The sequence below is a fragment of the Heteronotia binoei genome, chromosome 3 (assembly GCF_032191835.1).
Source record: "Heteronotia binoei isolate CCM8104 ecotype False Entrance Well chromosome 3, APGP_CSIRO_Hbin_v1, whole genome shotgun sequence".
In the NCBI taxonomy this organism is placed as follows: domain Eukaryota; kingdom Metazoa; phylum Chordata; class Lepidosauria; order Squamata; family Gekkonidae; genus Heteronotia; species Heteronotia binoei.
In genome coordinates this window covers 165,285,305-165,297,492 of record NC_083225.1, presented here as the reverse complement: position 1 = coordinate 165,297,492, position 12,188 = coordinate 165,285,305, and the positions used below count along the sequence as shown (strand labels likewise).

General features: G+C 42.2%; 2 protein-coding genes across 5 annotated transcripts in view; both read left to right on the top strand.

The window, feature by feature from the left end:
- Positions 1–690, top strand: part of PARP4 (poly(ADP-ribose) polymerase family member 4) — a 59,522-nt gene extending 58,832 nt beyond the window's left edge. Inside the window, exon 36 of the mRNA XM_060235308.1 lies at positions 92–690. Coding sequence (XP_060091291.1) covers positions 92–251 — 160 coding nt within the window. The 3' untranslated portion in view covers positions 252–690. The remainder of the gene's footprint in view (positions 1–91) is intronic.
- A 4,011-nt stretch (positions 691–4,701) lies between these two features.
- Positions 4,702–12,188, top strand: part of MPHOSPH8 (M-phase phosphoprotein 8) — a 29,843-nt gene continuing 22,356 nt past the window's right edge. For 2 of the 4 annotated variants that reach the window (XM_060234831.1, XM_060234829.1), the window contains exons 1-3: positions 4,702–5,117; positions 7,306–7,461; positions 7,873–9,015. In XM_060234831.1, coding sequence (XP_060090814.1) covers positions 4,980–5,117; positions 7,306–7,461; positions 7,873–9,015 — 1,437 coding nt within the window. In that variant the 5' untranslated portion in view covers positions 4,702–4,979. Of the gene's footprint in view, positions 5,118–7,305; positions 7,462–7,869; positions 9,016–12,188 lie in introns of all 4 variants that reach the window. The other 2 variants (XM_060234830.1, XM_060234828.1) reach the window with 1 other exon arrangement.

The window sequence follows — 12,188 nt, the reverse complement described above, 5'->3', positions numbered from 1 at the left end:
ATGTATTCTCCTTTTTGTATCTTTGAAGATGGTATCTCTGTGGTCAAGATAACTGTACTCAGATCTTTTCTGCTTCTACTGTTGTTCACAGGGCATTTGATGCAGTGAAGAAAGCAGTTGAATGGGCAAAAAGAACTAACCGACAATTCCCTTCTATCTGCCAGCGACTTGAACTTGGAAAAGACTGGGACTTTGCCACTAAGAAGCTATTGGGTATCAAAATAATGGGAACCCTTGCCAACAGTAAATAAAAGAATTCCTTCCTCAACCTCACAACCCATCTCTACAACAATGGGATTTTACTAGTGGGAAAAGATCCTGTAGTACATTTCTTTGATTACAATCACTAAATTACCTTAACTGATTAAGCTTTTCTTAACTATCAGCAGTACACATATCATTTAGCTTTGACATTCTACATTGTAACCACAAATACGTTATTGTAGCTGCTTCTTCCAGTGTAACACATCTCTGGGGTTTAGATTAAACTTCCATGAAACTAGACTGTGTGATCTCCCTCTACCAGAATACAACATTACCACTTGTTCAGTTGGTATGATATGGACATTTTATTAATGTTTGCCAAAAATTTACAAGACTTTACTTTTTTTCTCTTAAGTATAGGATGGACAATCATTGCACAGCATGCAAAGATCTTTAGGAGTTTAAGAATTAAAGAGTGGACTGGTATTACTGTGATTTAAAACTTTTTTTTATTCTAGGATCTTTCCACCCACCAGTGGGGTTTTCACAGAGTGAGGCACTGAATTTGATATGCCTGGCTTCTACCAGGCTCACCAGTCAATTTGATGAAACATGCGGCTCAGGGGCTGAATCAGGCCTCCAGAGGGCTCCTATCAGGCCCACAAGCAACTGGCTGTCTTCTTCCTTCTCCCTCTCTTGCTTCCTTCTGCATCACAGCTTGCTTTGCCAAACCCTCTCAATTGCACAGCTACTGAGACAAGCCTCTCTTCCTTCTATTGGCTGAGGCTCCTTCCCATCCTGGTCCCCTGGGGAAGGAAGGAAAGCGCCTGAGCTGCTTTTGCCCAGTTCCATGGATTGCACGGAAGAGATACGAAGACCAACAAGTGGTAATGTTTTAAGCATGCTTTATTTTACGGGGGGGGGGGGGTTATAAAAAAAAATCTCTGTGTTTGTCTGTGTCCTTTATAAAATTTATATCTCTGCTACCTGGCATTACATATTATGATACACATGGCTCAGCCCAGCAAGGTCTCATTTATGTGAGATCTGGCCATCATAACAAATGAGTTGGACACTGCTGACCTAGACAAAGAAAAAGGCAACTCATCTTTTTTACAGTCTTCAAACTTAAGACCCTCAAAATGTTATCCTACTTTTTGGTGTAAGAGTTCTTTCCCCCTAAAACATAAATATTTTCTCCAATCCCCTTAATGATTCCCAGTAGATACATGAGAGTGTACTACATCAGTATGACTTTTTCCTGTTTTAACTTCTTGGTGTCTTTTCTATTGAACCATCAGTTGAGTGAAATATAAAAGCACAGAAGATCTTAAAGGGGATTAGATCAATTCTAACAGACCCCTCCAGATACTAGCCATGATGAGTAAAGGGAACCTCCACACATTTACAGACAGAAAGCCTCTGAGCACCAATGCTAGGAAGCAACATCAGGGGAAGGCCTCTATGCTCTGTTGTTGGCTCTCCATAGTAAACACTTGTGTGAGACAGGATGCTGGATTAGATGGACCACTGGTTTGATCCAGCAGAGCTCTTCTTACATTCTTAAAACTTGCTAAAGAGTCATTCTCAGGCTTGTAACAAATTAATCAGACTGAACCATTTTGAGCTAAGAAAAATTAATAGGCTTAAATGTTCTAAAAACAGGAAAAGTAGAATAAAGAGGTACCGTCATTTTTTTTTTTTTGCACTAGTAGGCACATACATACTTATTCAGAATTCAGACATCCTCAGCAGCTTAAATTTAGTTCAGAAAGCATGAGTTGCTGAGACTATGGCTTATTACTCTGTTTATTTTCTGCCAAATGATGTTCACAGTGCCCTTAAGTGGCTTGGGAGTTAACAAAAACCTAGGAATCACAGTAACAGTCTTGCAAGACGAAAAAATAAACTGTGATTGGTAGCACAAAAAGTGAAGGATAAAGAACAAATAATTATCAAAAATATGTGTGCGTTATTAATAAATACAAGGGAAAGTGAAAAACATTTACAAACTAATAAACGTTCTACACAAGACCAGGGCTTCTTGGGAGCACGAATGCACAGGAATGCAGTTCTGGCTGGCTTGGTGTCAGGGGGTGTGGCCCAATATGCAAATGAGTTCCTGCTGGGCTTTTTCTGCAAAAAAAACATGACAAAGACAAGAAATATCACATATGTAAGTAATGTGACAACTGCACAAAATCTCAGTCCAAATCAAGTACAAAAAGTCCATGAGACCTTATAGTGGTCAAAAGTTCCAAGGCTTCTTGGATATTTAAATCCAAAAGTTAACGAACCTGGCAAGAAATGAGGAATCCAGAATTGCAGTCACTCATTTCAAAGATTTAAATATTTTTCCTCAGCACAGATAGGGCCTTTGATATGCAGAAAAAGTTAATGCAGGGCAAAAGCCTCCACGTTCTATTGAATTGGTGGTGGGGTGCTAAGCCAAACAACTCTGTTGTAGGATTTACTCTATTGTAAGATAAGTAAATTTTCAATGATTGTACAGAGATAGAGACCACTCATAAACATCATGCTCAGTATTTCTCAAACGTGGTCATCATCTCAGTGGTGCAGTGGGTACCAAAAGTATTCTGAATCACCAAAGCTGTGATGACAACTTAACCAACTATGCACTTGTTTCATGCAAGGTTTTCTTCCTGGTTGATACAGCTTCCCAAAACAACACTTATCATTACATTCCAAAAGGGAACCAATGTTTTTAATAACTAATCACCTGTAAATCTTCAAGCCATGCAAAAGCCTTTAAGTTTCTACACCACTGGCACAGGAAACCTGTGTTTGCCTTAACAAGTATCTCTGTAAATCTTCAAACCATGCAAAAGCTTTTAAGTCTCTACACCACTGTGTTTGCCTTAATATCTCTGGTTCCGTTCAATTTTCTTGCATGGTCAAAATAAGTAACTCCTTTCTTACTTTTGCATTCTTCCGTGGAAGTGTGGATTGATGAGAAACATCCCCACTTTAGGAAAAATGAGTATGTTTGGGGCATATTCAGTTGTAAGAAAAAAATGTCCCCCACAGTGGGTCAGATAGGATAAATTCTGGGCAAAGACTCTAGAAAATGAATACAAATACCTCCTTTGCAAGCAGTACAAATTGCTACTTGAATAACTGATGGAGTATCACACCACGTAGAAAGCTTCAGAGTTGTCTTGGCCCTGCAGGATTTAAGAAGTGCGATTATTTTTCTGCTAGAACTGAGTTTTATGCTTTTTTTGTACTAAATTAAGATTTCAAGGGTATGTTGTGTGATTTTATTGGCTTCTTGATAAAACATTCTATTCCTGTGTCTTGTAACAAGCTGTGTATTTGATTGTGGTCATGTTTTACTGAGAGATATCTCTGAGTTACTGTGAATGCAGGCTTTCAAATATCAATAAAGCTAAACAGTTTCCTCCCTATTTATTTACTTCGGGTTTAGCTTGGCTGTCTCACTGAAACCTAACGCAGATTACAAAATATTTAGAATATCAGAAGTAATGCAAGATAAAAGCATAGAAAATCAATTCCAAAGTAGAAGACAGGGAACCCCACCTCCCCATGAAGCTACCAGTATAGTTCTCTTAAAAGGGGAAGGTGATAGGGAGAAATGTCCTGTTTTCCCATGGTGTGCATGGGGTATCTCACAACCTGTTGTAACTCTGATGGGGAGAAAAATGCACCACAAAAGCTTTTTAAAATCATAATTATGCACAATTTGACCTTCTACTCTCAGTCCCTCTATAGCTTGTTTCTGAGGTGACCTGCTTGGAATTGAGCTACATTTAATAGGGTTGCCAGCTCTTGGATGGGAAACAGGGTTGCCAGCCTTCAGGTGGGGCCTGGAGATCTCTCACTGTTACAGCTGATCTCCAGCTGGCAGAGATCAACTCCCCTGGAGAAAATGGCTACTTTGAAGGGTGGACTTTATGGCATAGTACCATGTTGAGGCCTCTCCTCTCTCCAAACCCCATCCTCTCCCGGGTCCACCCGGAAAGTTCACAGGTATTTTCCAACACAGACCTGACAATCCTAGTAGGAAGCAGCTGGAAATGTTGGGGTGGAATCTGAGAGAACAGAGTCTTGTGAGGTACAATGTCATGGAGTCTACCTTCCAAAGTATTCACATTCTCCAAGGAAACTGATCTCTGGATATAAACTGTAATTCCAGGCCTCACTGGAGGCTGGGATCCCTAGCTAAAAACCTGCAGGAGTAGCTTCACACCACCTCACTGCAAACTAGGGCTTTTGCATTCATTCTTAGTAGCATTTAGCCTGGGCATTCTCCCCACCCCTTAGGAACAATTTAAACAACCCCTTTTATTTTTAATGATTTCTGAGCGGCTCCTAATAAAGCTGCTTATACCACCGGTGAGTTCGCCTTAAACAACCACCCTCTAATTCCTGCCCAGCGGTCAGACTTTTTCCCCACTACGAACACGCCCTACATCTGCATCCCCACCCCTTTCAAGAGGCTTCCGGAACGAGCTCCTCTTTCAGCCGCTGCCCTCCGATTGGTTTCTCAAGCACCCTGCTCTATTGGCTGCCTCTCCCCAGGACGGCTCTGATTGGTTATCGTTGACCTTGACGCCACGAGCTCGCGGGGAGCTGATTGGCCCCCGCGAGTCTGCGCCGCTAACCAAGCTATCCACTAGGCCGTTTGGCTTAGGTGACCCGGGTGTGTGTAGGGGGGAGGGGAGTGAATGTCGCAGCGGCTTTAGACTGTCGACGTTTGGGGGTGGTGGTGTTGGGGGGGAACTGGCCCTAACATGGCGGCAGCCGTGAGTGAGGCTGCGGCGGCGAAGGAGAAGGCAGAGGCCGCCGGTGAGAAGGGAGGCGACGACAGCGAGGAGGACGAGGATGATGTCTTCGAAGTGGAGAAGATCCTGGACGTGAAGACTGAAGGGGTGAGGCTGGAGGGGGGCGGGCCTGGCGAGGAAAAAGCGGACCGCGCAGGATCCTTTCCCTCCTGAGGAGGAGGACAGCGGCGTAGCGTTTCGCCTTCTTCCTGGGTGGGAGGGAGATGATAGCATGGGAGTGGGGAGAGCATAAACGGTGCACTGCGGGGAGGCAGCCGCTCAGTGATTTGTTCCTGTGGTTGTGAGGGAAATCGAGGGTCCGTTTTTTCAGAAGAGCTTTTCATACCTCTCAGATCCCTTACCACATGTGAAGTAATTAGAAGACGAAGAAGAACATCAAGGTTACCAGTGCAGTCGACTAAGCTGATGAAATGTGTACCGCTTATTCCAAAACTTGGGTGCTTGGGAGCAAATTCTTCAGTGTCCCACCTAATAAATAAGCGGAAATTTCCAAGTGGGTAGGCACACTTGTCTGTACCAGTAAAATTAAGCGTGAGTTTGGTGGCCCTTTCAAAATTAGCAACATTTGTTCAGACGTAAACTTCGCTCAGTTATCTCCCTTTCTGTCAGGTGCCTGAAGTGTTTATATGTGTATGTGCTTTATAAATATGTTTGCCTCACGAGCCCGATGAAGTAAGTCTGAGGTAAAAGCTTATGCTGAAATTTTAGATAGATTCATGGAGGATAGGTCTATCAGTATCTACTAGCCTTCTGTTTAATTTTAGCTGCAACAGACCAACATGGCAGCTCTGGAGTTATCTTGTTGAGTTTAAGTTAGTCATCCCATGGAAAATAGTAATTCCTCCTTTAGAAGAAATCCTTGGGCCTCTAGGACTTCTTTTTAAAATGAATAATTGCCCATTGTGTGAAACTGTTGCAATATTATATACATTACTTCCATTAGAAAATTAATATATACATTTGGCTGTAATGTTATTGCCAATGTTCTCTCTAAGCTGCAGTCTTGTGAACAAAAATTCTATTTTGTGAGCTACTGGCATTACAGTTGTGAGCTGCTGCATAAATTATTGTGCTCTGGGGTTATTCTTCCTGAGCTAAGACATGTGTGAGCTGGAGGCTAAAAATCTGTGAGCTAGCTCACACTAACTCAGCTTAGAGGGAACATTGGTTATTATCCCATTAAAAGATGTAAGGCTTGATCATGTTTTATTGCAGAGGCAAAGTTATTTCAGTCCAATCATTCCCCCCACACACACTAATTTGCCTCCACAAATAAATGAATTTGATTATACACTCCAGCTTCATTATTATTTCATTTTTCTTTCTCTGTCTTGCAGCCAACATGTCAATTTAAAATATTTAATGATCAACCAGTTCTGCATTTCCCAGTGTTTCATTGTTGCAATCTCTTGAGGGAGTAGTGTAATAGGAATTCCCTAACAGCATTCAGCAATCAAGTGGCACCTTTAAAACTAACCAAGTGTATTCCAGCATAAAATTTGATGAATCTAAAAGGTGCCATTTGATTTCACATCCCTCTTTCCCCCTCTTGCACTTGTAGGCAAAGTTGGTTGAGTCTTATCACTGAGATGTAAAAATCAGTAGTTGAAAATAGCACTGTCTTTGTGCTGGCTATCTGTTCCCAGAGATGCATACTGCTGTGTTATTGCTGCACAAACTAGATAGCACAAATACCTTCCACTTCTGCTCCAAATCTGCCTACTCCACTTACTAAAAGCTTTTCACTGTCCAGTGCCAACATTGCTCACAGCTGTGATCTGTGAATAAATGCCTACATTTGCCCTTGCTTTCCTGCTATTTTATTATAAAGTGGAGCCCCATGAGGAATTGTATATGTGTGTGGGGGGACCTAAATTATACTGGAATTTTGACCCTGTTATGCACACTCAGCTTTCTCCCTCTAGGATTCTTTGAGTCTCAGGGCAGCAATTTACCCTTCCCTCTACTTTTGTTTTTTTAACTGAATAATCAACTCTCAACATTACAGATTTCCTGGAGCTCAGTTGGTCCTCACTGGACTATTTGGGGTATTTTTCTCTCTGTTCATATATTTTTCAACATACCTGGAGAAACCCCCCAAGTATATGGAATCCTATATTTGGGTCATTTGGTGGTGGTGTGTTTTTGCTGTTGTGATTGGTTTGAGCCACCCAGTTTTACTATTAGACATTTAATTGTAATTCTGGAAGGATCTATTTTGTTGTTGAACAATTCCCCTTAATTGTATGTGTATATCACTGTCTTTGCTTAACAGGGCAAAATACTATACAAAGTGCGATGGAAAGGATATACATCAGATGATGATACATGGGAACCTGAGGTTCATTTAGAAGACTGTAAAGAAGTACTTCTTGAATTCCGAAAGAAAATAGTGGATACTAAGCCTAAACCCGTAAAAAAAGACACACAGGTACGTTTGATTTCATCTTTGATCATCCACTCTGATTTTTAGATTGGGTCTGTGGTTTAGTGATAGAGCACATACTTTACATAGGAAAGGTCTGAGATTCAGTCCCTCATGGGACATCTACAGTTAAAGGGACTGGGAAGCAGAGGATGTGAAAGGTTGATCCCATGGAGTGCTACTACCAGTCAGAGTATGGAGCACTGACCCTGATAGATCTCAGGTCTCTGTATAAAGTAGCTTCATGTTCACTCAGTAACTAATTTTTAGGTCTGTTTTCTGTGGTTACTGTTGGCAGCCATTTAACTGCACTCTGGTTGTATTAAGTCTGATTACTTCTGAGTTAGGCTGATGATCCAGGAGGTAATTTATTTTACTGTAAAATGCCTTCTTCTCTTTCTGTCTTCCCTGCAGAAGCTGCCTTTAAATGATGATTTATTTGAAGCAGATTCTGAAGCAGACAGTGACTGGCAAAGTGATGCAAAAGGAGACCTGTCTCCAAAGAAGAAAAAGAAAAAATCTAAAGAGAGGGAGGACAGAAACCAAGATGAGATAAGAAAGAAAAAATCTAAATCGCTAAAAGGCAAAGAGAGACCTGGACTAGAATGTGAAAATTCCTCTGACAGTTTGGCTTCAGATTCAAAACCAAAGAAAAGGACTTCGGAGGTGAAAGAGGAAGCAAAAGATTCCAAAAAACAGAGGCGAGAAGATTCAAAAGACAGCAGTAAAAAAAAAGAGTATAAAGACATAAAGAAAAAAATAAAAGACGATTCTAGAGAAAGTAAACACTTTCAAAAGGATAAATCCAGTGCCCTGCAGTTAAATATTGAACCCAGTACACCAGATGATTCTTTTTTTCGAGGCATTGATAATGAAACTCTGGGTTTTGACTCTGACAGCAGTGAGGAGAGGCAGAAAATATTTCCTGGAAAAGATCGGGCAGAAGGGGAAAGGGTGCCACGGGTTCTAGCTATTGAAAAGCAGCTGGACAGTTCAACAAGCACAGACAATAGTTCTGAAGTGATGAAGGTGAAGAGAAAGAAGAAGAAACACAAAAGGGCTGAGGAATCTGAGGACAATAGAAAAGTGGACACCAAAGACAAACACCTGGAGAAGAAAAGCATGCACAAAAAGCAGAAGCCACCAGAAAAAGCAAAATTGGCTGCTGAGTTGGAGAATAAGAGACCCATTACGCCTGCCCCAGTGCAGAAAGGCTCAAAATTGTCCACTGATGAGCGAGGGCGCAAATCTACGGACTCTGTAGGGGAGGCAAGCCATCACATGAAGCAGAAGAACAAAGAGGCAAAATTGGGCCAGCCCCATGCAAGGGATGTGCTACTGCAAAAGTCTGCCATTTCGGATGGCAAAGATAAAAGTATCAACTGGAGAGCTGATGAGGAGAAAATGAAAGAGAGGCATTCTGTAGGGGAGAGTCTGTTTGAAAAGTTTGTCCTTGATTCCGACTGCAGTAAAGGAGGGAGCAAAGTCAGCAAGAAGGGGCTCTCTAAAAATGATCTCAATGCAGAGGACATACCAAAAGACAGAAGCACGTTATCTAAGGTAACTGCAGTTACTTTCTTTTCTGGGTATCTCTTTCTACCCTGTATTCCTATTGTTAGGTAGGGGAGGATTTCAAATCATGTTACATCTATCATTTTTCCTCTTAAGTGTCTTCAGAAATTGTCCTAATTTTTTGAATGGTTTAAATTATTATAGTCAACATAAAATTGAAAATCTTGGTTGCTGCAGATCCTTTGATCCATGTTATTTCATTGAATGAAGAACTAACTGATAACACATTTCCAACATAATAAGCACCTAAAGGCTTTGTTTCAAAAAATATAGGAATTGCTTTTGTACCTCTTTTTAGATTTTTTATATGTATTCTCTTATACATATGTAAAGGAAACTGATCGGTCACTACTGTGTTAGAAAAGAAATTCATGGAAATTATTGTGAAAGCTAGAGGGCAAGAACTGCCTCGGAACCTTGCATTTTGAGTTACCATTGAAATTCTAAGCAGGGTGAGGATGTGAGAATTAATTAGAAATCTCCTTTGTGTAAATATTTGCAGAAAAATCTAAATGTGGTCAATACTATGAGTTCAGGCAATGAACGATAAGTACTGGTTGAAAGCTTTTGGTTTGGAGCTCATTTAAAATTTCTGCTGGGGTGAGGAGCTGATTTCCTCTGTCCTGTGGCAGGCCTCCAGCTCCTTCCCCCAAGATATGTGGCAGGTGGTGGATGTCTACTGTCTCCCAGAATCAGCATTTTGGGGTGTTTCAAGGCTGTAGCAGGAGGGGAGAGACATGGAAATTGCACTTCTGCTGATGGAGATCCTTCTGCCCACAGAAATTTTAGGTAGATTCGAAGCTATATTTAAAAGGTGATTAAGCTGCACCTTTTGCCAGAGGCTGAGCACATTTCAGAGAGCTCTGAGAGAGAGCAGATAAGAAGTGCTATAAGGGTGAGGTTTGGCTTTCTAAACAGCTGGGGGACTTGCTGAGAATTTCTGAGTTTGTGTGATTGCTGAAATTTCTGTGGTTGCTGGGGAACTGCTGTTTGTTTGGTTTGAGTGGGCTGAGGGTGATTGTTGCTGATTGATTAGGAGTGGCTGTGTTCCAGGGCAGACTGAGGCCCCACCCTCTTTGCATTATTAAGCTGCACCTTTTGCCAGAGGTGCGAGCCAAAGGGCTCTTGGCCTGTGGCTCTTAGCCTGGGGGCTGTGTAAGGACCAGGAACCCAGATCCCTATTTTCCTTGTGTTCCCAATAAGGTAAGTAGATCCTCCAGAAGGAGAGCCACATAAAAAAAACAGGATTTAAAAGTATATTTAAAAAAAAGCTATCATGAAGGTAGAATGCCAGCAGGGGGGGGGGCGGCTTTCCAGTGTTTTGCACTGAGTGTCACATGTATGACTATCTGGCCACAGGACAGAAGTCTTGGGTGTGTGCTCAATGCAAGGAGCTCCTGGTCCTCAGGGAACGAGTTCATACCTTTGAGGCCAAAGTGACTGACCTGCAGAAGCAGAGACAGTCAGTTAGGCACTGAAAGACTCTCGGGAATGTATTAGATGAGCCCCACACTGAACGTGGCAGCCACATTGCTGCCAAGGAGCATGACAGTCAAGAGGGAACAGGGCACCGTGCTGAGGATAAGGGGAATGCGCCCTCAATAGGAACCACCTCTTCTGTTGGTGAGCGAGTATCCTTTCACGCCAAGGAACCATCCCTGGGCAGGGAGGGGGGGGTCTTGGTAGTTGGTGATTCGATCTTTAGGCAAGTAGACAGCTGGGTGGCAAAACCGCATACTGACCTTATGGTGACTTGCCTGCCTGGTGTGAAGGTAGCGGACATGACACGTGTTGCAGATAGGCTGATAGACAGTGCTGGAGAGGAGCCAGTGGTCGTGGTGCATTTTGGCACCAATGATGTGGGGAAATGCAGTCATGAGATCCTGGAGGAAAAATTTAGGCTGCTAGGCAGGAGACTTAAGGCCAGGACCTCCAAGGTAGCCTTCTAAGAAGTGCTACCTGTTCCTGGAGAGACAGGCACAAATTAGAAGTCTCAATGTGTGAATGAAACGATGGTGTAGGGAGGAAGGGTTTAAGTTTGTTAGGCACTGGGATACTCTCTGGAACAAGCGAGAGCTGTACAAAAGAGACGGTCTCCACTTGTCCCCAGGTGGAAACAGCCTGTTGGTGCTTAAAATCAAAAAGGTGGCAGAGCAGTTTTTAAACTAAATCTTGGGGGAAAGCCGACAGGAGTTGAAATGTCTCTGGTTCGGAAGAACTCATCTCAAAGAGATGAAGGGCTAATTGTTACTTTTCTACCGGGTAATGGATCAGAGTTGTCCACTGAGATGGTGACAAACAGTACAGACTGTCTGCCAAAGTCTCAAGGCAGCAGGAGGAAGGTTGTGGGCCTAAATTGCCTGGGAAATTATAGATGTTTGTATATAAATGCTAGAAGTGTTCAAAGTAAAATTGGTAAGTTGGAATGTTTTGTGTTGGGAAAAAACATAGACATTGTGGGAATTTCAGAAACTTGTTGTAATAAGGAGAATCAGTGGGACACAGCGATTCCTGGAAGGATAGGGAGGGAAGGGTTGGAGGTGGGGTGGCTCTGTATGTCAGAGAGGGTATACAGTCCAATAAGACTGAGGTCAAAGAATTAGATTCCCTTCTAGAAATGCTTTGGGTCGAAACAGGGCCCAAAAGGAAATTTAACTATGGGAGTTTGTTATTGCCCACCAAACCAAAAGATAGAGGACGATTATAATATGATGGAAGGATTAAAGAGTGACTAAACGTAAAAACTGTGTCATAATAGGTGATTTTAACTACCCGCAGATTGATTGGTTCAATATGTGTTCTGGTCGAGAGAAAGAGATTTGCGTTTCTAGACGCTCTCAATGACTGTGCTATGGAGCAGATGGTCACAGAACCTACCAGGGGTGGGGGGATCCTGGATTTGGTCCTAAGTAATGCCCAAGACTTGGTGAGAGATGTAAAAGTGATTGCACCACTTGAGAGCAGTGACCATAACATTATTGATTTCACCATTTATATAAACAAGAAGTTGCCCCAAAAGACCAGCACAACCACTTTTAACTTTAAAAGGGGCAGATTCTCTGAGATAAGGAGGCATGTGAAGAGGAAACTGAAAATAAAGGTAAATACAGTCAAACTCCTTGGGGAAGCTTGGAGGCTATTTAAAACTACAATCCTAGAAG